At 45.4% G+C, this 27,695-nt stretch overlaps 1 protein-coding gene and 1 long non-coding RNA gene across 3 annotated transcripts; one reads left to right on the forward strand and one right to left on the reverse strand.

Moving 5' to 3' along the window:
• LOC127589193 (uncharacterized) lies at nucleotides 1–5,414 on the forward strand. The gene is made up of 2 exons (XR_007959309.1): nucleotides 1–4,816; nucleotides 5,172–5,414. It is a non-coding gene; the product is annotated as an uncharacterized LOC127589193 (long non-coding RNA).
• On the reverse strand, nucleotides 5,402–27,681 carry lrrc4ba (leucine rich repeat containing 4Ba). Of its 2 annotated transcripts, XM_052048244.1 has the most exons (4): nucleotides 27,570–27,681; nucleotides 27,219–27,484; nucleotides 10,625–11,132; nucleotides 5,402–8,264 (listed from the first exon to the last, which is right to left on the reverse strand). In XM_052048244.1, the coding sequence occupies exons 3-4, from the start codon at nucleotides 10,871–10,873 to the stop codon at nucleotides 6,351–6,353; spliced, it is 2,163 nt and encodes a 720-aa protein (XP_051904204.1). In that variant the 5' UTR covers nucleotides 10,874–11,132; nucleotides 27,219–27,484; nucleotides 27,570–27,681; the 3' UTR covers nucleotides 5,402–6,350. The 2 variants fall into 2 exon arrangements, with proteins under 2 accessions (XP_051904204.1, XP_051904203.1); XM_052048243.1 differs by having other exon boundaries at nucleotides 27,219–27,582.
• Nucleotides 27,682–27,695: the final 14 nt, after the last annotated feature.

Genomic DNA, 27,695 nt, shown 5'->3' on the forward strand with positions numbered 1-27,695 from the left:
AATGGACGGAGGGAGGGATCTATGTGCGTCTGTGTTAGGCGGGCACAATGACGACCACCCTTGATGGTCATCAAATACTGCCAAGGCCAACCTTGACCTCCAGACGACGCTCACCACCGCCTCTTCCTTCTCGGCAACGTGAGAAATCACTTGGACTCCAACCATGTGCGAGAATTGACATTTCCGTCACCCCTGTTGGCCAATCACGCGTGCTGAAGTGAAATGCAATAACGGCACAAAACGGCTTCACGATTGAACTCGCTTGCAATGGAGCACTTGCCCGGTTATTATACATTCGGGGCAGTGCCCCATCACATCCCGTCCAGCTGTGGAAAAAACAACCACCGAATCCAATTTCTCAAAATCCAGTCTTCCATTTTCCAAAGCTTTTGTCCTCATGTCCACAATTAACTTGAGAAAGTAACTTGACTCATACACTTTAAAAGTAACTCAAAAGTACTTATTACCTCATCTTAAAAGTCACTGAGGTAGATAGAAAGTTACGTCATTCGTTATATTCAACAGAAACCGTCAACTCTGCTTCACATGAAATTGATCAGGTGTGAGATTAGTCATTACTGTAGTAACTGAGTATGTTTGAGTAGCGTGTTACTTCCTAGCATGCTGACTGCAGGACGCAATTTGACAAACAGCGACTCATATTCGTACCGATGGACAATTTATATTTGGGGCATTTCTGTTTCAGCCCTTTGTATTCTGCCTAGCAACAAATGGCCTGTCACGAATGAAAACATTTTGGTGAAGGCTAGCCAATAGGCACGGCTATAGGATTTCTGCCTAGCAACAAGCGACCATGCAGGGAATAGATTTTCGGGAGACAAATTCCGCCTTGCGACCACATCAACATTTGACATGATAAATAACACAAGAACACTGCCGCTACTGGAACTTCAGTCACTGACGTCTGTCACGATGACAACATTTTTGCATAATCAATTTAGCGCGCGACATCGCATGAGAGGCAAAAGCGCGGACGTCACGTGGACTCGTGCACACACGTGGAAACTGGAGGCGTAATCCACACCCGTCTAACGGGATTACGACAACCAGATTAGACAATTTGCTGTATGCTTGATGGCGAAGGAGCACAACAGCCCGCAGGCTCAGGTGAGCGCGCATCAATTACACGTATGACGGCAACATGTTTAGTTTGTTGCACACACGCACACACAAACGATTTCGGCTGTTAAAATCTGTTTGCATTGGGGACGAAAAGGAGACCTACCATAAACTTTGTTATGCTCATTACTTCCACCTAGAGGACTGGGGTGGAACACCATAAATGATGGGAAGTGTTAAAATATACGTGCATGTGTGTGTGTGTGTGTGTGTGTGTGTGTGTCCTCATGTGTGTGTTCATGCGTGCGTGTGTGTGTGTGTGTGTGAGTTAACAGAATGCGATGCTGCAGGTGGGCGGAAAATGGCAGAAGAGAAAGTAGGAGGGGGCTGAGCGAGCATGTGGACGTGTGTGATTCAAGAATAGGGGGGGGGTGAGAAAAGAAGTACCCCCTCCTTCCTCCACCAATTGCACCCCCCCACTACCCTTCACCCCCTCAATGGGGGCACGGAGAAGAGTCATTGCTCCTGGGGCGCTGGGTGACATATAAGCGAGGCGGCGGCCTGCCTCCTTTGCACACGCACGCACATATTTATGCAGATCACTCACATACACACAAACACACACACAGAACGGTACTCACACACACACACACACACACACACACACACGCGCACGTTGCATACGCATTGAGATCTCATATCCAGCATATTTAGATCACATCAAATGTCTTTACCAAGACTTTTGAACGAATTCGCGGTATGCTCCAATGACAACCCACAGTCGAAAATGTTCACTCCACATCGACAGTTGCTTATTAAGTCAACAAATAAGTCACATATTTCTCATTTCATAAATTTTTTTTTCTGGTTGTTTTACATCCTTTTTTTTTCGGCAGTGAGGAAAATGCTGCGCCTCAATGGCTGACCCGCGGGGGCGTAGACAAAAAGCGCTAAAAAAAAAAATCGATACGGGCTGTCAAAGTTGATTTCATCTTGATGACGCTTTCCGACTGTTTCTTGCTTGCTTTCTTAAAAAAAAAAAAAAAAAACGCAAAACCTCAACAGCCAGGAGCATACGGCGGGATTTCAAAGCTGCTTTTGGCCTTGTGCAGCGCGCGTGACCTCGGCCTCAGCAGACGGCTCCATTATCACAACGGCGGCTTACATCAGCGCAGCCGGCAGAAGCTCCGGTACGGCGCTCCTCCACGTCGCGATTTACACTTCAAAGGCCGAAAAGCCTGCGCCGGCGTTCCCGCCCGGCCTCGTCCCGACGGGAAGCAGAGCCGAGGTGGCCGCTGAGAGGGGAAAAAAACAAAAACAAAACAGAAAAGGCCAAAACGGCTTTTCTCAGGCGGCTGGATCAGCACATCCCAAACCAGTCACGGATTCTTCACCGCATTCCCGCCCACAAAAGCTCCACTTTTCCACTTTCAAGCGTGACATCCCAAAGCGGCAACAGCCGCTGGGATGGCAGCCATTTCCAGGGGAAAACCGTTCATCGCCCACATCGTAAATCTATCGAAAGCCCAGACGGCTTCGTCACATCACCACGTCCTGATAACTTCATCGTTAGCCATTTTGCACCACAACATTTTAAGGAGTGGCCCTTCGGAGCATGATTGATGTGCTCATTTATTCATCAACCTATTCTACCTAGTAACAATTGACCATACACACACACACACGCACTGCAGCCACCTTCATCCATAGCAAGATAAACGGCACGGACATGCGGTTTCGGTGCCCGGTCACCATGGCGACACGTACATAGACGTTCCCTAATGGAGGACACACCTTGGCAGGAAGTGAGGTGACAGCTTTGCGGTGACCTCTGCTGACAACACCCCTCCTACGCAAACACCCCAACGTCATCATTAATTAATCAGCTGGGAAGTTAGTGTGTGCGAGATGACAAAGACAAGCGTCAGTATGCATCAGATGAGTGTCAGTAGTGAAAAGAAACATCCACAAGCATCAAATGTGACCATGATGATGATGATGATGATGATGACAATGATGGCTTGTCAGGGTGCTCGCTGACCCAGTGGCACACAAAAATTCCGTACAGAAGTCATTATGTCATGGGACATGGACTCCATGTCACGATTTTTTTTTTCACTAACACAAATGTTATCTTGGTATTTTGGATAAATGTAATCACAGTCACAAAGTCTGTTAAGGAAAAATAGGCCTCCAATGTATAGTGATAAAATTCAAGTTCAACATTTTAGATTGACCCAACTGATTTGCATTTAATTGTTTCTATTCCAACCCCCCCACCTCCAAAACATATTTTTCCATTCTAAAAGAAAAAAAAAGTACATCTCCTCGAATATGTCGAGGTGAAACGGAGGAAAATAATAAAATAGCACCGCACCAGCCCAAAATGACGCCAGCCCAAGAGGTATCTGCCTTGTACGCCAGGCGGCCAGTCCAGCCCTGGTCAAATGTGACAGAAAAGCTGAGCGCCTGTGAAGTTGCTAATGTTGGGAAGAAGGTGGAGCAGCATGCTGATAATGCAGAAGCTCGACACAGCAGGTGACGACTCACCTTCACATTGGTGCTTTCATGCTTTTTGGCCTGAAGACAAAAAGTGTAGCGGGCACCAGCAAGGGCTGGCGCCCGCTGCACTTTGTTAACAACAGACGATTTGTGCGACATATGTGCAGCATCGCCTTTGCCCACGCACATGCATGCACGAACAAGCCTTTTACACAAGCAAAGCCATCGCATGCCACTACCTATCACGTGACTTCTTCAAGGATGGTGAGCCAAACAGACACATACAGTACGTGGCACCATCGTGCATTCAGGCGCAAAAGTGCCTCTTTTTTTTTTAATCACTAACTTTGAAATTTGGAGACTTTAAATAAAGGTAAATTACACTGAATACCAAGATGAGGTACACACAAGCCATGCTGATACATTGCGGTGAAAAAACATTCAGTTCCTCACAGACACAAATGCAAGAATATGCAAATAAGCTGAGGACAATATGCTAATTGTCGATGCAGCATATGTGTGTGTGTGTATGTCTGTGTGCGCGTGTGTGTGTGAGTGCGCCCGGTTGCACAAAACGGTGCTCAAAAATGGCTGTCACCGCAAAGCCACAGACGGGCAGCGATGTTAGCCAATCAACAGCTAGCGTGGGTGGGCTGAGGAGTCCATTGCAGAGTTTATGGAGCAAATGGAGACACCTTGATGAGGACTGTCGCAGCCGCAACAGTTGCCAAGGAGACCTGATGATGATAATGGCGGAGGATTTGGGAGGGGTATGGGCAGCAGTTGAGGTCGATGCGGCGGAGTTTGTTAGCGCGTCGTCATGGCGACAAGATGCTGACATTCAGGCCTTGGCCGCCAAGGTTAAATACAAAAAAATAAATGGGAAGGAAAACATAGCCAAAGTTTGCTGATCCTATTGAGGATTTGCGAGTAAAATTGGAGTGAATGTTCAGCCCTGAAACCAGTTTCACACAACTCGAAATTTGCTGGACAAAATAAATCTCAAGAACCCATTGCCAGAAATAGAAAAGGAAGTCAGCCATTTTTGTTCTAAACAGCCATTTCCGATGAATTTCCTCAGGGTTGTCTACTAGAAAGTGACTAAATAAATGAAAATCTGCCACCTGCATGAAATTGGATGGACCCGACCATGAAAAAAAACTCAAGGAACCACGGCAGAAACTGAACAGGAAGTCAGCCATTTTGGTAAGGTGCTGCCATTTTGTGTAGTAGTGTCGAATTTTTGAAAAACGGAATCCGCAGCGCTCGTTTAAGAGATGGAAGTGAAATTTGGTGGCCATCATCCATGACATTTGAAAAAGTCTCAAGAAACCATGTTCAAAATTGAACTGGAAGTCTGCAATTTTGTTTTGAAAATTCCGAATGGTGCCCATCAAAAGCAGGTATGCCAGCGGGATGGGCTAAGCTAAATTGGCTAGCGGTTTTTTTTTTGCTTTTACCACTGACCGACTGACAGACAACAAATATTGTACATGAAAACATTTAAAACAAAAATATTTCAAACAACAGACAATAAATCAAGAAGGAAACAGCCATGAGAAAACAGCTATCGCAATTTTGTGTGCCAGTATTTTTTTTATTTCCAAAGTGACCTGGGCTATAACAGAACGTTGTCGGCATAATTAGAACCCGAATTAGAAGAACAAGAACAAGAGTACAAGAAGAAAGAGAACACGTTTAAAAAAATTAAGAAAAAGAAAAAAACAACAAAAAAACCCACTCAATCATCATCATCTTAATGTTTTTTTCTTTTAAAAGAGACCTAGGCATTTCTATATTTTTTTCCATTAATTTGTCCTTTTTGTTTTTTTAGCAATGAAAAAAAGTCTGTTTTTAGGTTGTTTTTTTTTTTTTGTCCCACCGACATGTGCCGCTTACCTTTGGAAAATCGCCATTGGCGAGTGACGTAATCCTTCCAAAATCTTCCAATCCTGATGTTTTGCTCCTGCCGCCATTTTGAGTCCATTAAAAAAAAGTGTACAAAAAACAAAAACAACAACAACAACAAAAAAGCCAACGGCGTGACAATAACAATGCTAATGCTAACGCTAACATTTGAATCCAAAGATGGTGATTAGCGAGCAGCCTTTTGGGACTATGTACACTGTGAGCTTATGACACTTATTATTGTTATCATTGTTATTATTATTAATATTATTGATGCTACACAGCACGCCGCCGCTGACCCTGTTGGTGTGAGCGCTGCCTTCCCCCAAAAATGGGCCTGGCTAGAAAAAGAAAATAGATTCATCCAGCGGCCATCTTGAAAGGCGGGCCACAAGGACAGGGTTTTTTTTTTCTTTTTTTTAAGATTGTTTAAATATATTCTTCACACTTTCTACCTCAGCGGCTCCATAAAGATTCTTTATAATTTATTTCTTCCAGTGAAAATATATTTAGCGTTTATAGATAATAATATCAAGTACTTTATGTTCTTTTTTTCCCCTCCTCTTTTTTTTAAATTTTTTACAATTTTTTTTAGCTCTGGTTTGTCCATGAAGCCACGTGGAGACGCATTCCATTATTCCGACCAGCCGTGCGGTCCGTAGAAATAATCCACAAAAAAATGCGGCGTCCATTCAGTTGGCTTGACTTGGGACTTTGGCAATAACTAGAGCTGCTTGTCACCTGAATGAGGGTGGGAGCGTGTGCTCGATGAGGCGGAGGGGGCGTGGGAAGCGGTCGTCCGCAGATGACGCCCCACCTTCAACGACGACGTGGGGCTACACGGGGTGTTCCGAGTTCCATTAGATTTGAGTCTCCTGTACGTTTTCCTTGGAGCCGCTCTTAAAAAGCAGAGGCTCGTTTTGCCCCTTGGCCATGAGGCCCTTGAGGGAGCTGTGCAGGCTCAGCTGGGGCAACGGGACCGGTGTGGGCAAGGTACCGCAGGTCCCCAGGCCGCCGCCCACTTGGGAATAGGACATGGTCATGTTCTGTGAGCAAGGCAGTGGGTTGTTGTTGTTGTTGACACCCAGTCCCACCATGTTGTTACCAAAGTGATGCGTCTTGTAGTAGTTGAGGTGCTCCGAACGGGTCAAGTGTGGCAGGGTGACCACATCCGAATGGTGGCGCCTCAGGCTCTGGCCGCCCCCGATTCCGCTGCTTTGCGTCGAGGCACCGCCCCCTGAGATGCCACCTCCGCCGCCCCGGCCGCCGGCCCCGCCGCTCAGCTCGTCCTCCACGTTGATGATCTCGATAGCCCGGGCCGGCCCGTGGTGCTTGTGGAGCTGGTGCTGCTTCCTCAGCTTGTAGAAGACCACCAACATCACCGCTGCCATGAAAGTGATGGCCACGAAGCAGCCGATGATTATCTTGGTGGTCTTGATCACGTCGTCGAGGCCGGAAAAGCCCGGCTCTGTGATGGGCACAGTGAAGGTGGGCCGGGTGGCACGGGGAGACGACCAGTCGATGGAGAGTGAGGAGACCGTAGTTGGGATGCTGTCTGGCCACAGATGCCCCGACGGGGTTGGTACCGGGAGGACTCTGATGAAGGTCTCGTTGATAGCCACCAGAGCAGAGTCTTCTTCTCCCGTAGTCTCCACGCTTTCTACCGTGACCGTCGTGAAGTAGGTGTAGTTGACGCTGACGTCCGCGGCAGTGACATTGAGCACGGCGGTGGCCGTGGTGTTTCCGGCCGCGTTGGTCACCATGCAGGTGTACTGGCCCGTATCTCGCAGGGTGACGTTGGTGAAGTTAAGCGTGCCGTCGTGCAGCACCGAGATCCGTACGCGGTACGAGCCGTGGGTCATCAGAGTACCGTTGGGCGTGATCCAGTTGACTGACGTGGTGGAGGTACTGGTGCGGCACTTGAGCTCGGCCGCCATGCCCTCGGTGACGTTGAGGTCGGTGGGCGGCTCCACGATGACGGGCGCGTAGCAGGTGAAGTGGCTCTGGTCCAGCTCGCCGATGTATTTTCCCTTGAGGAAGGGAGGCGCGTGGCAGCGGGCGCAACAGGTGGTGTTACTGGGCACCGTCTCCTTCAGCCACCAGCTGAGCCAAAGCACGTCGCAATTGCATACCCAAGGGTTGTGGTTCAGGTGCACCCGCTCCAGCTTGTGCAGCGGCGTGAACAGATCGTGCGGTAGTGAGTGTAAGGAATTGTGGGACAGGTTGAGCTCCTCCAGGTTCTTCAAATCGTCGAAGGCGTTGCGTTCAATGACCGACACCTGCGAGTGCATGAGCCACAGCTTCCGGAGTAAAACCAAACCCTGGAAGGACCCGGGACGGATGATTTCCAGCCGGTTCCCTGACAGCTCGAGCTCCTCCAACCGCACCAGGGCCGTCAACTTGGGGATGTCCTTAAGTCCGCACATCCCCAAATTCAGGTAACGCAGGTTGAACAGGCCCACAAAGGCGGCGTCGGAGATGAAGTCCAACTTCTTAAGTTCCCCCAGGTCAAGCCGGCGCAGCGAGGGCACGCGGTGGAAGGCGTAGCCCGGCAGCGTCTCGATGGGGTTGTTGCGTAGCCACAACTCGCGCAGCTTGCTGAGGTACTCGAAGGCGTGCGATGGCACCAGCGTGAGGTGGTTGTCAAACAGCTCCAGCGTGTTGAGGTTGGGGAGGCCATTGAAGGCGCCTACTTCGATCTGACGGATCTGGTTCTTGGAGAGCTGGAGGATCTCCAGGTGTCGCAGGTGCTTGAAGGTGTCCGACTTGATAACCTGTCGGGTGACAAGTGAGGGGAAAGTGATGATGTCTGTCGGTGGAACTTCCCAGAGGAGTTTTGCTTGCTACGTTGGATTTTGAAGGTCAAGAATTACGATAGGTGGTATGAGTTGATACTGACGTGCCGGGGTTCTCAACGTTCCAAAGAACGTACCTTTTAGGAGAACGCCTCCTGTGGAATCGTTTTATAATTTAGGAATCGAAAGAGAATCGGTTTGATTTCATGAAGGACCACAAAAATCTCAATGCTGAAATCAATTTTAACAACGGCTTTAAACGATAACGCGGTGGCTAAAATGGCTGTTGATTACTTTTAGTTGTCGATTAATCGCTTACTTTTTGAGACATGAACCCCACAACAACTCCATGAAATATTACAAGGTAAAGTGGATGTATCAATCACAACCAGACGCATGACAAAAAAAAGCCTCGAGGAACCATGGCCAAAATTTTGCAGAAAGTTGGACATTTGGTTTTAGGGAAGCCATTGGAGGTGAATTTCAGGACTTGTACTTTGACAAAGTCCTACGAAGGGAATTCACCCAAATGAACTTGAAATCGCTATGCTTTTAATTTTTTTTTTTTTTGCCGATGCCACCAAATTTTGGTTACACACAAGACAAAATCGGATGATCGTGTCAAGGATTTGCCATGAAGCGGTGTTATAGAACGGATTGCGTTCCACTTTGGGGGTCTGTGAGTGTATGTCTGTTGCCTAATCTTGATATGACATGCACACATGCACGCATACACACACAGACACACACACACACACACACAAACACACTCCTGGAATTGAGCCACCTCCGCCTCCAAATGTAGAGCAGGAAGTGGGAGGGAGGTGTTGCGGGCTTGTTGTAGGGCTGGTGGGGTGTTTTAGCGAGGGGGTGGGAGCTGTCAAGGCTTCACCGCAAGGGTCCTCAGCGAAGCAAAGGAAAAAAAATAAGCCGGAGAATCTAGGATGCCTTCAGGTGTTGAAACATTTTTAGATTTTCTAATCATTTCAAGAGGAGCTGCGGGATACGAGCGAGCAAATCGGAATGTATCCGCTCCAAAGGAAAACTAATATTGTGTTGTTGTTTTTTTAGTCTTTTTGCATGTGGCAGCTTGCTGAGGTAGTTTCAAAGATGTCAGGAAAAGGGACGTCGATGTCAGAACCACCCCCAAAATTGCACCATATGGAGTTTGGCTATAATTTCCGTGACGCAAGTTCCACAGAATATCTATCAGGACAGAATGCCTATTTAGCGAATAGCACAAAATTGAGTGGCCATTTCTGTCAAAAGAGATTATACACAAAAGTCTCATTAGCATGAGTTGCAGTTGAAAAGAACATTCTCGAAAGCCAGAGTTCAACGTTGCCTCCTGAGAAAGAAGGCGGTACTGCAATACAAAGCACCTAGCTATCATCATAAATCACAACCACCCCCCCACCCCCACCGACATGTTTGTAATTACTTCTCTCGTAAACCCGAGCTAGTTTTTAATTGAAATCATCTGCGTGGTTTGCAATCAAGCGAGCAAGCAAAAGTGAACCGTTTGTGAGTCGATACGTAATATATAAACTCTTAATTGGAACATGTCTGATGGTGTTGTTTATCGCAGCCAGTCAATAAGTGCCATGCATATTTCTCCCGGGGGGAGGTCGGAGGATTTTTATGCGCACGACCACAAAACAACAAAAACATTTTTTATATACTGTACGTCATTGCGCAAGTGCAGGATTTTAGGCTTAACTTGTCAATGTTCACTTTTTCAAACTGCACTTGAGACGGAAACGCAGACGGAAAAGTGAAGCCGGAATAATGAATGAATGATATTGAATCTGCCAGAGAACGAAGGGAATATTTTATAAACGAAGAGTGTGGCGCATTTTTGTGACAGCTGGGCTGCCAGGAAATTTGGACCACTCACGCAGTTTGGGTGAGACTCGTGATGATTTCAGACGATCCCTGAAGGTAACACCTGAATTGACGCATAGATAGAGTAGACCAGGGGTCACCAATGTGGTGCCCGGCTGTTCTAAAAATAGCTCACCCGGGATGACATGGGACATTGTGATTTCCCGTGTGGTCATTTACAAATTTGGGCTTTGGCAGTGTTGAACTTTGATATTTATCTGTTTCCTCTTTCCAGATTTGTTACTTCAGAAGTGTGGATCAAACTGGAAGCTCTTTGCATGAATCAGTACCCAAGAAGTAGCTCTCAGTTTCAAAACGGTTGGTGACCACCGAAGTTGACCAAAAAAAAAAAAAAAAAGATGACGAGACCAAACATGTAAGGATTTTTGGAGCTATCACTCTTAAATGCCACAATTGGGGCGTGTCCTTGAAGGCACCACGTCACGCCTGCTCACCTGTATGGCGTTCTCCTGTAGGTTGAGGTATCTGGTGTTGACGGATATGCTGTCAGGGACGTCGTCCAGGCTCTGGCGGGTGCAGATGACGCGGCTGGCCTGGTTGGAGCAAGTGCAGCGGCCCGGGCACGAGGTCGACGAGGATGAGGACGAGGTGACCAACACCACCAGCGCCGACAGGGAGTAGAGCAGCGCAAAGAGGAAGGGGGAAGAAGGGCCGGGAAGGCAGGTCAGCGTGGCGATGCGCATGGCAACTGGGTCATGACCCGGCGCTGCGATCCGAAGGTGCGGCCCACGTGTCCGGAAAAGCCTCGGGGGATCCCGCCGCACTCCTTAATCCCAATCCGACGCTCCTTAATCCCGCATCGCGCCTCTGCCGCTTTGGCGCCGCTGCCGATCTCTGGGCTTCTTCTCTCACTTGCCGTGGGAACATAGAGCGGCGCAGATAAGCAGATGTTATTCCCTTTTTGCCGACGCTTGTTTGGGGAGGACGCGAAACAGGGAGTCACTGAGGATAAACAACAAAGACAAGAAGGAAATTTACATATTTTAGGGATGGTTCATAAACACAAACAAACAAAACAAAAAAAAAAAAAACATGCCCCAAAACACCAGTTTCACCAATGGACACAGAATATAGATTAATAAGATGCACGAAAAAAAGTCTCCAGGACCCATGTCTGGAATTGAACAGAAAGTTGGCCATTTTGCTTTGAAGCAACCATTTGGGAACAATTCCCCAAACTTTTTCCTGGAAAGTAAAAAAACAAAATACAAAAAAAAAACAGCCTCAGAAAGCAGTTTCAACCAAACAACACAAAAATGGGTTGACATGTCTCCCAGAATATGACCCATGCCACGAAATGAAAAGAATGAAGACATTTTGGTACGAAATGGTCATTTCGGGTGAATTCTTTCAGATGTGTTTCCTGGTATGCTAAAACAGAATTAGACATGCGCACCAATTTAATCTCCAATCAATGAAACTGTTGTTAAGAGAGCCGTCCTGATAGGATGCGCAAAAATGTTTAAAACTGAACAAAAAGTCAGCCATTCTGATTTGAACTGTCCATTTTAGGCATATTCTTGGTATGCCTCTGAAAAGCTAGCAAACAGCTGCACAGATGGACATGAAATTGGGTATGCAAGTCTGTCAAGAGGGAATGCAAAAACAAAACAAAAAATAAAATAAAAAAAGGCTAAAAGGACCACACCCGGAACTGGACAGAAAATCTGGCATTTTGTTTTAAGAAGTCTTTTGAGACAAATTCTCCCACGGTCTCCCCAAAAGATTGCAGTTTTTAGGGGTGGCATACAGCGTCGCAAATAGGCAGATGTTATTCCCTTTCTTCCCGGCGCTCGAGTTGTTTGGGGAACATAAAGCCCGGGAGTCACCATGGCGGAACAACAAAGATGAAAAGCAAAACGAGAATAAGAAGAGGAAGAAGACAGCGTATCAAAGCCTTTTCTTTCAACACAATAAACAATGCAGGCATTTAGATCTCTACCAAAGACAAAAAGATCTTCGGGAACGATTGTGTCAAAGAGACGTAATTGTTCTTGGCAGACTTCCACCAAGGCTTAGCAATCCTAAAGTCAGACGGGTTTGACTGAATGAGGAAGGTTGATAGACTTCGGGACCCCATTTCTTGTAAGTGATGAAACATACCAACAAACTGATTTCCAAACAAACCGTCCGCTCTCTTTTCTTAATCGTGTCGTCCTTCCCTGCTTAAAGCAACGACACTGCCAACAAATCACAAGCACAAAAGGAAGCTAAAATGCTAATTGTTAGCCTCGGGGAAGATGCTAGCCTGCCTGTCGCAGTCTGCGTTACAGTACAGCTACGCTAACGTTAACGCTAACGGTACCGTTAGCGTCCTGGATGGAAATGCCGGCAGGTGGCCTGAGCCTACGCAGGCCTCCCCCCTACAATCTCAGACAGGTTTAATTTCACATCTTTTATGGACGCAGACGACTTTAATGATGCCAGTTTGACACCGGCAGGTGAGGAAGGAGCGAAGGATTATTAATCTGATGGATGGAGGGAGGAAAAGGAAGAGGTGGAAGAAGAGGGAATTATCAACGGCATAATGGATGAATACTGAGCAGCGACAGAGGAGGAAGACGATGAGGGGGAAGGGGGTGGGGGGGGGTGAACATGAAGCGGGAGAGAAAGGATGATGAGGGATAAAGAGATGGTATAAATAGAGAGAGAGATTAACAAGAGAAAGAAAAGAGGAATTTTGAATATTAATGAGAAGGAGGGCGATGAGAAAATGAGAAATGGTTGATCCAGAAGTTGACCGGCGAAGGGAGTTACCGGGAAGTTTTGGTGTGATCAATAATCATTTTTAATGAAATGCTAAGATCATTAAACTTTTCACTGTTCTGGCAATGCTAGAGTATCAGCATGCCAACGCTGGGTATTGATCCTACAGTAATGAAATGTTTGACTGAGTACTGTCGAGATGAAAAAAAAAAAATCAATATCAACATATATTGTATTAATATACAGGTATCGCTACATGTTTCCAGGTATTGATATTAGAACGCACGCATGACTCTACTTTGTCCAGGTAGGATGTTGTTACCTGTCAAAGTACAGTGTCAATACACCAACATCACATATCATTACTAATGCTCTGCGACATTCAAGTATGTCCATGCACTGTCAACATAGAAAAAAAATATATATCCAAGTTTCCATATACCCCCAGTACAAGATGTGGGACAACGTCTAGATATCGTAATATATTGTATCAAATGTACAGTTTCCGTATGCCAACATCACGTGTTTATCTGATAACTATGTGACATTCAAATATGCGAACTTCACAAGTTCAACATTCTCCAAATACCGTCAACACAAAGGCGGGGACGAAATATAATTCTCATGATCACATGTATCATTACCTGTCAAGATACAGTATGGATACTATTCAAGTATGGATAGCTCCACTCTTAAATTTGTCATCGACTTGTCAACAGTAAGGAGTGGAACAAAATATCGATCGCATCATAAATGGTATCGGTACAGTATCGATACACAACATACGATATTGATATATTTGTAATGAGGCATTCGAGTATCTCCTTTAAGCATGTAATCCGAATATTCTCCTCCATGTACCTTTGTAGTATGACATAATATTAATATAGTATCATGATATATGGTATCATTGCAGTATTGAATTGAACTGAATTGAATAAAACTTTATTGTCAAATGTGCTGTACGTATGTGTAAAACAAAAGACAATCAGAAGAATGCGGACAGTATCAGCATCAACTAACGGGACCGTTGCTATGTGGTGTTCAAGCATGTCCTAATTTGTTCTAATGCTTTGTTCCCAGTGGAGGACTCGTTAGACTGCTGCGCTCATCATCAAGCATCTTCACCCCCCTCATCCCAACGCACACATTTGTCACCCGCCGACCCCACATTAACCCTTTGACACACACACACACACACGCACGCACGCATGCACGCACACACACACAGATCGCAGCTTCCTCTCCCAGCTTTGCTCCAGCTCGCTGTGCATTCAAATGTTCGCCAACAGTTACCATGGTAACCCTATTCAGCCTCCATCCAGCTGTATCCCGCTGCCACCCTCCCGCTCCCACCTTACCCCCACCCTCATTCCCGCTCATTATCAGCCCAAACACAAGCTTGTACAAATGACACGGCCTGAACATCATCACACCGCCGTCGCAACCTCAAATGACGACGTTATCGAGTATTAGCGCGACAAGTCATGTGGATGCTTCCAAGACAACATTGGGAGCTCGTTAAAAATGGTGGTGGGTGGCCCCTCTGTTATGCTATAGCTAACCTCAGCATCTATTATATGGTACGTCTGCCAACACCAGTTACACCATCGCTGTTCGCAATCATCATTAATCAACACAACACTAGACAGAAAGCAAACAATCAACAAAACAAATGCACCTACACACAAAAAACACACAAAAAAAAAGTCAACTCAACAATTACAAACCTGCAGGCCACGAACACCTCAACAAACACCGGTGAAAATCAAAATCTTGAGTATCTGTGTTAGCCTACGTTAAACATAACATCGATACGTTGTCAGTGCTAGCAATACCACTGCAGCTAGCTACTCGCTATGCCGCCATTGCCACAGTCCTGCTACTCAGTTCCAGCTAAGAACAACCACCGCCAGTACACCACTGCCGCTTAACTTAGCTCCTCACTTCAACACATTTCTTTGACATCATTGTACTACTTTCCTATTAAGAGTTCAGGGAGAAGAATAAGACTTCTACAATGGCTTTTTAGTGTTAGAAATATATAAACCCTTTCATGCACCCTGTAATAATATTTTATTTATATATTTTTTATAAAATTAAAATAAATAAAAACTATTCATTACTATCAAATTAAAATAAATAAAAACGTATTTAAAAAATCTGTAAACTGATAACATGACAAGCTGTCCACTGAAGTAACCGCTGTCCCTGAAAGGGTTAATATTTTTTATCAGCTTGGTCCTCATCACCCTCAGTCCAAAATCTCATCTGTTTTGTGGTGATTTAAAAAAAAAAGGATACATTGTATGCGCTGTGTGTGAATATGTGTGTGTGTGTGTGTGTTCGTTGGTGCGTTTGAGGACACCATGTTAAACTGTGACATTTAGCATAGCATCCAGCAGGCACATGACACAGTGGATTTGATGTTTGTGTGTTGTGAGCGGGCTGAAATGTAGGCACTTCACTTTACGTTATTCCCAACACGCCCCCTGGCCTACAGACATTCTGCTCGGTATCGTTTTCTTCTTGCTCTCTGACTTCATATTTTTCCTTGAATCTTAGTGAAATATTCCAGACGTTGCGCGCAAGGCTTTAGTGCGTTTAGCGTGCGGGGCATAGTGCACGCTGACAAATTTTTGGACGCATGACAGAAATTCCGAATCTCACACGGGCTAAATGTTTAATGGCCAACGTGTCGGCTGAAGGAGGTTAAAAAATGTCGGCATGTTGGGAATCATATTTTGAGTGAAGTGGAGTTAATTGGATTGCATAAAATGTCGTGAATTGTGGCAGAAATGGGAGGAATCTTATTGGCTGCTATCAAAATCTGAGTCAATTGCTTTATCTCGGCTCATTCGACTATTGGAGTGACTCGTATCACATCCGAATGGAGGAAACCGTACCCAAATTGTGGGTAACCGTATTGCATCAGGAGGAGCTTTATTTGTATCATGAATCTATCAGCAAGATTGTATACACACGGCGTCAGCTTCGGTGATGGAGTCCCTCCCACACATTTATAGATGAGCGTGCAAAAAGAAAAAAAAAAGTCAAACGTACCGAGTGTGAAAAGAGTTGTAACGGCGGCCGAATGATGATGCGATGAAGCGTCGCGAGGACACTCACACACTAACTTTGAAGCTTTGTCTACAGGACGTGTGAATCACTGGAAAGAACCACGGCGGGTGAACTGCTCCGTTTGTCAGAATGATCTACAGGTTAAGCGGTTTTGTCTCTTTTTTTTCTCTCTTCTTCTTCGTCGCGTCCAGTCGAGTGTGAACGAGGACCTAAATCCGTCATCCGCGCTCAGATAAAGCGGGAATACCTGGATGATCCCCCCCCCCCCCTCCGCACCCCCCTGGAACTGACACGCTGCAAGGAGCTACGGTGAGGCAGAGTTGATAGAAAAGATTAGACAGAAATGACTACAGCCCAACACCAGGCCTTTGCCGCCTATACCCACCGACTTCTTTGTGTCTTTGCATAGTGCTAGCGTAGCTAGTAGCGTATCTAGAGGTGGATACTGTAGCTAGCTCTGGAGTGGCAGCGAGGCATCAGTGTGGATGATTTCGACACTGCCTCGTGTCTTTGCATGGCTGGAGTGCAGCCAGCAAACCATTTGTGATGTTTAACAAGAAGGAATACAGAGTGACAAGGCAGGCTGTGGCGTTAGCTTCCGCTAGACCAGTTAGCAACTGTACGCTTGTCTCTCGTGATCGCTCTACCACACATCAGCCGTCATAATCCGTGACACGCTAAAACTCTCAGTTAAGGGCGAGTTGAGAGCCACTTCCTGTGTGTACGTGTGCGGTGAATCAATGGCGCTATTGATTAAAACGGCATGATGGAATACATCATGTCAGAGCCAGCGCGCCGCTAAACGCATTTTAATAAAACGTTAATGGATGGAGTGAATGGATTCAATCAGCGGCTGGCGGCCGTGCCGCAATGTGCCACATATTGTGACATAATGTCACACGGTGTGACATATCGCCTCATATTGTGATATACTGCTAGACATTGTGGCTTGGCTCCTAATGGAAGAGAATCATATCGTAATTGGAGAGAGTCTTATTGCTCCGCAGAGAATTCTGTTGTAGTGCGCCCTAATTTGAAGGGCATCTGAAGTTGGAGAGAATCTTATGGTACTTAGAGACAAATACACCGTGATTGGACTCAATCGTAGTTCCATTGCAATTGGAGTGAATTATTTTGTAATTATGGAGAAACGCACCGCAGATGAAAGAAATGGAATCGCATTGTAACCGACGTGAATCAAATCGTCATTAAGGAGAAATGCACTGTAATTGGAGTGAGTGGAAACACCTTAGAATCGGAGTACCCAAACGCACCGCAATGGAGTGAAGCATCATGAAAGGCATCGTAGCCGCAGTGACTTGAACCACATTGTAATCGAAGTGATTGGAAGTGGTGAATTGAACGCGCTGGGCTGTAATTGAAACGACTCTTATCACATCGCATTGTAAATTGATGCGAATCGCATTGCATGGTAATCGCAGAGAATCGCATCGCATCAACCGTGGAGCCAATCGTATCCTAATTGGAACAAATTACGGCGCATAAAATTTGAGTGATGATAACTGGTGTTGAAGTCGCGGTTGGAGTGAATGCTATCCTATTCATAATAATCGGAGTGAACCTGACCGGAATAGCACATGTTGTGACATATTGTGACATAATGCAATATATTGTGACATATCGTGCCCGATTGAGCGGGATGGCGTCAGTTCAAGTCCGATTTCGTCTCGCCGTCCCCTTCGGGGGGGTGGCGGTCGGGATTCGCCTGGCGCCGCACGCCATCCGCACCGCGCCGTCTTTTCTCAGGCTCGCCGCGTTGTTATCCATGGGTTGAAACGTGGAAAACGTGGCGGCCCTCGGGGATGCGGCTTTGTCCGTGTACTGGAAAATACCTAATGGATGATGCGTCGCTAAATATTTTGATTGATTTTTAATGTGTTGGAAACGATTTCTGACATGGGCTCGCGAACGTAAACACGAGCTGACTTGTTTAACCGTTTCATCCACCTCTGTGCCCGGATAACATGATAAGATGTCCACTGTAGTAACCGGCGTCCCTGAAAGGGTTAAAGTAGGCGATACACCCCAATTATGATGATACGCTTTAATCTAAATAGACTCCAATTAGAATCCGATATGATACACTTCAATTACAATACAATACCAAACACTCGAATTCCGTTAAGATTCATCCCAAGACGAGAATGTGACGATTCACTCGATTACAATTAGGATACAAGATACAATCCGACGAAGATCCACTCTGATTACCGATACGGATACCGATACCATTCACTCCAATTGAAATGCGATACAATTTCAATACGATGTGCAAAAGTAGGCTTGCGGTTCGTTCCGATCCCAAGAACAATGAGCTCCAATGATGCTGCCACGACAATTTCCCCACCGCACGGTGGAACACCACCGGTTTGATTTATGAAAAAAAGGAGGGAGCTGGCAGATGCTCTGATTTAAGGCAAGAACATGAGCGAGAAGGGAGGACTACAGGAGCCTGAAATAATGACAAAAGCGGCCAAGAAGAGGAATAAAACGAAGAGGTCGTGGGCAAAGATGATGACAGACAGAGGCGAAGGAGAAAAAAAGGGCAAGACAGAGACGGCCCACAAGTTGAGGACAAGGAAGGCAAAGAAGCAGAAGGCCAGGAGAAAGAAAATGACCACAAAAAAAAAAGGCAGAGGATAAAAGATGATGAAGACAACAACACAAGACGAGAGGATAAGCGCGAGGAAAACAAGAAACAGACGGCCGTAATGAAAAGGATAAAGTGATGAAATTGAGGGCAAAGATAAAGACAGATAGACAAAGAAAAGGACTGAAAAGGACAAAGCCAAACGGGAAGAAGGCAAAGAAGACAGACTAAGAAAAAAAAAGACAAAGAACAAGATGAGGTGGCGGAACAAGAGAGAAAGATGAAGACTGAGAACACCAAAAAGAAGACTTCAATGAAGACGCAGAAGAAAAGGAGGAAAGAGGAAAATGTAAAAGAGGAATTGAAACAAAGACATAAAAGACAGAGACAGACAACAATAAGGAAAAAAAGTCGACGACAAGGAAGATGGTAAAAAGTGGCAGATGAGATCAAAGATTGTAGAAGACTAAGAAGACTGAGAAGGAGAAAATGACATTGACAAAAATTTTGAAAAGGGAATGCAGAAAGCTACAAGTAGTGAGCGTTACCTTTATAAAAGTTTTTTTTTTTAAAGAGAACCTGTGCAAAAGTAAAACATTTTTTTAAACTGCAAAAAAAACAAGTCAAACAAACCTAACGTGACGGTACAAAGAAGTGAAAAACTGTCGAAACAAAACATTGAATGCAAGGACGCAAAATACCGCATTGGCGCGAATATAAGACAGTGTTTTTTGCACTGAAATAAGACTGAAAAAGTGGGGGTCGTCTTATATTCGTGGTCTAGACATTATACCCATTCACGACGCTAGATGGCGCCAGGTACAATTGAAGCGAATGCTGAACTTGCCTCCCCAGGCCAAAGTGAACCCCTGTCACGAAGAATAAAAAGAAAGAAAAGAGAAGAAAATAATCGAAGAGATAACAGAAAATGGAGAAATGTCAAGTCAAGTCAAGTCAACAGTACCGTATTTATAGAGCACTTTCAAACAGCCATCGCTGCATACAAAGTGCTGTACATGGAGCGATTTAACATATACAATAAACAGTAAGACGAATCAGTAATAAGTAATAAGTAATAAGGCGGTAGAAAGCACCAAGCAGTAAAATCAAGAGCAAATCTAAGTCATGCTGAGTCAAACGCCAAAGAATACAAGTGAGTTTTGAGGAGGGCTTTAAAGATGGGCAGCGAGGAGACTTGCCGAATGTTCAGTGGGAGGTCATTCCAGAGAGAGGGACCAGCAACAGAAAAGGCTCGATCCCCTCTGAGCCTCAGTTTAGTTCTTGGTACGTCTAGCAAAGACTGGTCCACAGACCTGAGGCGCCGGGCAGGGGTGTAGGGTAAATGTAGCGACAATCTGGAGAAAAGTGGGTCGAAGATCGGCCAAGTTAGCCGGCAGCTGAGAAGTTTACATTAATTTACTTTAGTTTACATATTTAAATGTTAAGATTTGAATGAGGCAATGCTTTTCCTCTCAAATGTATTGTTATAATCATTTGTTTCAGATGTACTGTCATTATTTTTTGTATAAAAATTAATTTGGTGTTCAAAAAGTCTTTTTTCAAACTTGAGTTTTGAAAAAGAAGGGGTCGTCTTATAATCAGGGCCATCTTATATTCGGGCCAATGCGGTAAGTCAAACATTGAAAAGTAATTTAATAAAAAAAACAAAAAAGCAAAAATAAACATAAGTCAAAAAGAAAAGTTCCCTTCCCTGCTTCGACAGTCCCGGGGGACGTTAGGAACATCTCACCCACAACCAAACCCCCTCCGGGCCCAAACATCAGTCGCGTTCAACGCAAACGCATACGACACGCACGTGAACTCTGCACTTGCTGCGTGTGTGCGTGTGAGGAGGATGATGATGATGATGATGTGTGTTGTGGTTGAGGTGACCAACATAGAAGTGCGGCGGCCTTTGTTTTTTTTTTCACATGAAATATTCAAAAGTTGCTGAAAAGACGCACGCGGGCCTCCGGCAATCACGTGCTGGGAAAAAGAAGGAAAAAAAAAAGGAAACTCAAACGGCGCCAGTTGCAAGTGGCTCAATGTCAAAGTCCATGTGAAGGTCACGTACAAACTCACGAATTTAAAACCACGTCAATACCGTGAGAAAAAGAATTACGCCAATATGGAAAATGGAATATAACAAAAAGAAGAAATCGGGGGGACAAGCGACATCATAAATATTCAAACACACCGTATACTACTATCTCGCGTATTCACAAAAGACACGGCGCATTGGAGAAACAAGATCAGATGAGAGCACTTAAAAAAAAAAAAAAAGAACAACGGGTGGGGGGCGGAAATGTCATAGTAACAGTAAGAAAAGCAATCGAAATGCGAAAACAATTTCAAGAACAAAAAAAAGTGATTTAATTTAATTATTATCATTATTATTATATACAATAATTGTTAAAAATTTAATAGTGAGTAAATTAGTTTTTTTTCCATGAGAGAATAATGGTACAAGAAAAGTCAAACGTGTATGTAAAAAAAGTACTGTACAAAAAAGGGGAACAGGAAGTAATTTGAGAAAAATGAAAAGAAAGCTAGGATGAGGAAAAAAATAATTTTGAAACATTAAATAAATACAAAAAAGGAGCTTAAAAAAACAATCACAAACTTTTTCAAAAAAATCACAATATGACAGGAATTGTTTTAAAAAGCAAACTATTTTAAAGGAAATCAAATAAAAATGTCTATTAAAAAATAAAAAGTATATATAATTCTTTTCTTCTTACTGTTTTACTTTGGGCTGCATTTCCCTTTGGGTTTTTTTTTTTTTAATGACTTAATGTTGCATGATTGCGGATGCATGTGTAAAAGAAAAAAAAAAAGGTTATCCGCGGAAATATGATCATGGACATCAATAATTGTACGACTGTGCATATCTAATGAAGCGTCCGCCTAAACGAGCAACAAATTGCGCCCGGTCACGCACGCGTCACTCTTGGGCGACCTCTCCCGAGATGACTGACTCACCGACTAATGTGCGACCGGATCAACAGCGACCCCGAGACCAGTGGATGATGGACGTTGCCACGGTAACGCGGCGCACACATCAAAATGCGAGAACGGGAAGAAGGTCTCAGCGCTGCTAACGCGTTCCTTCCTACCTCGCCTTAACGCTACACACACGGCCATTTGCAAAATGGAAGCGCCCGGCGGTTGCCACGGTAACGTGCCACCGCATCCACCCGCCATCTTGCCGTACCACGGCTCCATCATTCTAGCTCCAATCCGAGGCACCGACAACGAGAGTTGCCGTCTTTTGTTGTTGTCAAGTTGACGTTCCGTTTTGCCGACTGCTCGGTGTACAGTAATACCGGGCCACCTCCCATTTGCAAGATGGCGGCGGCCGCAAGTGAGCTTCCAAGATTGCAGCCAGAACGGAAAGCAACAAAATGGAAGCTTGGATGCCTTCACTAGCGCTGCGGGAGAAAAGTGCAAATGGGGCAAAACGAGGAAATAAAGCAACGAGTCAACAAACTGAGAGTCACGGTCCGAAGCGTGCGCACATCACACCGGTTGGTACCGCTCCCACCTCCTCGTGACATTAGCACCCAGATTAGGCCTTATCTGGTGCGACAGTGCTCCCGCGCTGCGCCCCGGGCGCTTGGGAAAGCGAGCAGGTTGATTCACTCGCTACTCGCCATCCATGGCGTCAATGTTTACACGCTAAGCGGCAGGGACCGCCGGGACCACCGGGGGACCGACGGGGCCACCAGCTCTTATGGCGTCGCTGACCTGGAAAACAATGCCGGAGCTGCAATGCATGCTGGTCCCCGAGTGCCGCGACAACGAGCCCAACTTGGCCATATTTAACCCGATAATCAACAACGACAACAAATACATGCTAGGATACCGTGTTGAGAATAGCGAAAATCCGCAGAGTATTGATGCTCATTCTATTTACATTGAAAAAATATGTGCGTGGTTTTTACAACCCATAAAATTCTTGAATAAGCAAAGATATACTGTACGACCAAAAAACATTTGTCCACCCTCACAAAAAAAAATTGCTGAACCTGGACTATGAGGTATGCATAAACTGTGACATACAGAAAGAAACGTATAAAGAAAAAGAAAAGGTGAAAAAAGTCAATCATTTTTAAAAATTACAATATTTTTTAAAGATAAAAACAGAAATCAATAAAAACAATACAAACCCTTACAGCACAGGTATCAAAGTCAAGGCCCGGGGGCCAGATCTGGCGCCTCACATCATTTGATGTGGCCCGCGAAAGCAAATCAAGCATGTCAACTTCCATGATGCTTGCTAAAGTCTGAACCAAAATTTCAAATTGTCACATGTAATCCACAATAATGATAATATTCTTGATTTCTGATTTTAAAACTAGTTATTCATCAATTTGTTGTGTGCTGTGTATGTAATATGTGGATGTGATTAAACATTTACATGGTTTCCCAACATTTATAACGGCCCTCTGAGGGAAACTGTAACTACAACGTGGCCCGCGACAAAAATGAGTTTGACACCCCTGGCTTACAGGGACAGCGGTTACTACATTGGCATCTTATCATGTTATCATTATTAGTACATGAAAGGGGTAAGTATAAAGAAAAATTAGGAATAAAAATCTTCAAAAAGAAAACAACAATAAGACTGGTCAACTCATCTCTTTCTGCAAGGAATAATGTAGAACAGGGGTCGGGACCCTTTTTGACGAAAAGAGCCATAAAAGCAAAATATTTGGAAATGTATTTCAGTGAGAGCCATATATTAAGATTAAGATGATCCTTTATTTGTCCCACACTGGGGAAATTTACAGCCTCCAGCAGCAAGAATGTAGGTAGAAAGAAGAAAAAAAAACTACAAACACTGTTCAATTAAGTGCAATATAAATACAAAATGGATAAATCGCAGTGCTATTTACAATTGTCCTTCACATCATTTAAGTATTATTATTATTATTATTATCGTTGTTATTTTTATTCAGCAGCCTGACAGCAGTCGGTAGGAACGAGCGTCGGTATCTCTCCTTCTTGCAGCGCGGCTGTAACGGTCTCTGGCTGAAGGAGCTACCAAGTGCTGTCAGGGCGGGCTGGAGGGGGTGGCGCCCCCTATATTATTTATATATATATATATATATATATATATATAACTGTTTTAAAAGTGATTTCAACAAAATGTCAGTATAATGAGCCTCTAAATGTATTCTTGGAAAATATTTTTGTGATAATACTCACCATTAATGTGAATGGTTTTCCGTTCCTTACGATTGCTAAAAATCCAGCAAAACTATCAGAATGAAAGCCAGCTTGCCGGGTCCTTACGCAAAGTTGCTGCTAGCTAGCTTGCATGCTTCCTTTCTGCTGTCCCTCGCAGAGTATTTTGATGCGAATGTAGCGTGGGGCGTGTCAAAGTGGCCCTTTGCATTTTAACCGTTTCATCGATGGTATTTTCATTGCAAATTAGACACACAGCACAACCCGTTCTCTCCACAAAGGCGAATCCTTCGGTCCATTCATCCTGAAGTGTAACATGCTCATCATCTTTTTTTCTTTTCGCCTTATTCGTCGAAGGATTAGCTTTGAGCTAATGACCGAGCGGGGAGCGTTTACCTGTTTCCGCAGCAACGGCAGCATAGGCCAGTATTATCCAATCAAAATTGATCCTGGAGCTAACTGAAGCCCGAACAGGAAATAAGCAGTGAAAAATCGATTGATAGATGCATTAAACAAGCGAAAATATTTTGTTTCATCTGCGAGCCAGATGCAATCATCAAAAGAGTCATATATGGCTCGTGAGCCATAGGTTGCCGACCCCTGATTTAGAAAGACAAAAGTCTCTGTCTGGTGCCCTCGTGTTTTCCGTCGGTGGTATCAATCAAAACGCTCGGCTGCCCTATGACGACATCAGCGCATCTCGCCCGCCCTGATTACGGCACTTTTTCCGCCATCCATTTTCTCAGGCTCTCTGCCGCACATTTATGTCCTGTGCACGCACGCACACACACACACACACACACACACACCCACACACACACCCACACACACACATACACACAAAATTTAGGGCAAGAGTTACTCGGTTTGCATCTTAAAAGGAGCAGCGGAAGGTCCCTCGCAAGTCATGCGGCATACCTTCAACTACGTTTGAAGAAGATACACGTCGACAGCGGGAAAGGAGAAATCTTATACCAAGTGTCCAACTCAAGGCCCGGGGGCCAAATGTGGCCCGCCACATCATTTTGTGTGGCCCGCAAAAGTAAATCAAGCATGTCAAGTTCCATGATGCTTGCTAAAATCTGGACCAAAATGTCAAATTTTCATACGTAATAAATCAATTACAATATGTCCTTTATTGTAAGCATTATTTTGTGAACAAGAGAAATGGTCACTACGATGTGAATTAGACAACTGCCCAGTTTGAATCAGTACCTCTCTCACAGAATAATAATGACCCACCAAAGGCGGAAAATTTAAGGGCTGACTTCAACAACACCCCACTCGGTGTTGGTACCCTTCATGCTGAACAGTAAATGTGAAAAACCTGAGAAAAAGACAACTTTGATGCTTAGAAACAGGATCTTGGATACCACCACCAAAGTCAGAAAATTCTTGGGATGACTTTGACAACTCTCCAATTTGTGTCACTACCTTTCACACAGAATAATGAGTCAGAAAAAGACGGGAAAAAAAGATTATTTTGACAGGCAGAAAGGGGCTATCTGGTACTCTCTCTGAATCCGGTTAACTTCCCCCTCTCAATTCTCAGTACCTTTCACTCAAAACAGCGAGACAGGGAAAATACAGCTTTGCAGAAAGGGGCCAACTGATACCACCTCAAAAAAAAAAAAAATCGGAGTTGACTTGGAGCCTTTCATACAGAACAGATACACAAGAAAATACTCATTTTGACCATCAATGATATTCCAGTCAAAGCAGGAAAAAGCGCACTGCTGTTCACACAAAATAATAATTCAGAGGAAAGATGACGGACAGGCAGAAAGGGACTATACCTAAACTACCTCTGAAGCAGGCAAATTTGTGGGTCAATAGCCACATTCCACGTCAGTCCCCTCCACACTGAAAGGCAACACGTGAAAAGTTGGATTTAGAATGGCAGCGTGAAAGGCGCTCATCTCATACTACCCCCCCAATGCCGGTCCATTTGTGGGTTGACTTCCACACCTTTAATGTCAGTGATTTTGAAAGAGAATTCAAGGCCAGTATTAAAGGAGCGACTTTGAGACCCCCCATTCCATGTAAGCCCCTTTCACACAGGCCAGTGATTTGGCGGGGAGGGGGGGGGGGGGGGGAAGCTGGCTCCGACTGGCAGTGTGAAAGAGGGAATCTGATACATCTGATACTACCTCTGAAGCTGTTAACTTTGGGGGCTCACCACCTCCACCTTTCTATACCTTTCACGCAGACATGAGAATAACGTTGATTTTAAATGAAAATGAAAACAGCGTCAAATTCCTGCCCGGGTGAAAGAGTTTTGATTTGCAATGATGAGATTTACTGTATCCTGAGCGCCATCGGTGCCAAAACCAAACCCCCTCGCTCATGAACAGGTGACTTTCACACAATTCTCCCGCCCCGCACCCCCATCTTGTGTACCCCCGTCCCTCTATTCTTGCCCAATCTCGCCCCAGTGCCCCCTTTCATCCTCCCAATGTCCCCATTAAGACAGAGTATTCCTTCGTAAGCCCTCATCTATCTGCTCCTTGTTCTCCACTGGGAGGAGGGGGGCGAGTGTCTTCAGGACTGGCGGAGGTGGGGGGGTCCTCTGACTGACTCACACGCTTAAACTGGTGCACACGGAGCAGCCCCGCAAGGTGCCTGCGCAATTTCCTGCGATCATCACGGCGGAGGTGAGCTGGGAAATTAATTATCTGCACAAACAAGTGCCATTAACGGACGATGGTGGTGGAGGGGGGGGGGGGGGGGGGAATGGGCTCAAGGTGAGTCCACCTCAAGCCCGTGGAGGGGTCGGGGGTGAAATCTGTTGAATTGAGAGTATGCAAATCACTTAACTACTCGCACATACGTTCGCTTATGAACACGCACGCACATGTGGAGTTCAATGCTCCGACACACACACACACACACACACACACACACACACACACACGCACACGCTCGCAATAACAAACAAACACACACTTTCCAACACGCTGTCTCTCACACACACACACTGACATTACTCAGCCCCAAAAAACATTCTCTCACATTTACACACACCTGCACCGACTCATACATATCACACCTTCAAAAAAACCACACCTGTATGGTAAAAACACTCCACCAACTACACCCACACCCACACACAATATAACCCAGGTCAACAAACACACACACACATGCATAAAGAATCACACACACACACACGCACTACCCCCCCCCCCCCCCCCCTCACTCACTTGCACAAACCAACACACATGCAAACACACTCTCACTCACATGCCAACACACGCACGAACGCAACATCGATTCCTGGATGTCCACGCCGGGACGGGGCGAGCGCAGGATGCGCAAAATAGCGAGTGCGGGGCCAAATTCCGCACGCGCAAGCTCACAAGTGTTTCTGTTTGGACGTCATCCATCCTCGGAAGGAAAAGAAGGACGAGCGGAAGGTCGCACGGACGTAAGCGACTCACCTTGGCGGGAGGAGAGGCGGACGATGACGACAACGCCAGCGGGGAAAGACGCATCCTGCGCCGAGAGAGCTCTCGCGGTGGCAGCGGCGGCGACGCGCTTCTCTGCAGAAAGCTCGCCGAATGGGAGGATGTCTTCCTCCACCTCGCTCCCTCCTCCCTCGCTCTCACTCTCTCTCTCTCCACCTTTGCCTCCAATCTCTCTTTCCCGTGAGGAGGAGGATGATGATGATGATGATGATGATGATTGCGGAACGCACGTGAGCTCCCTGAACGGCACAAAGACGAGCAAGTGGTGGTTAGGAAAGATGCCGATTATTCACGACGGCGTGAAAGTGTTCGATTCCCACGCACGCGTTCTGCAGGTTGCGTCACGTCGCTTACCCGAGCGGTCGCTGTGGCAACGCCCACGCGCACTCGGTGCAGCGTGCACACGCACGCTCACTCGAACACAGATGCACTCACTCTCACACAAATGCG

The sequence above is a fragment of the Hippocampus zosterae genome, chromosome 17, assembly GCF_025434085.1.
Source record: "Hippocampus zosterae strain Florida chromosome 17, ASM2543408v3, whole genome shotgun sequence".
NCBI lineage: Eukaryota > Metazoa > Chordata > Actinopteri > Syngnathiformes > Syngnathidae > Hippocampus > Hippocampus zosterae.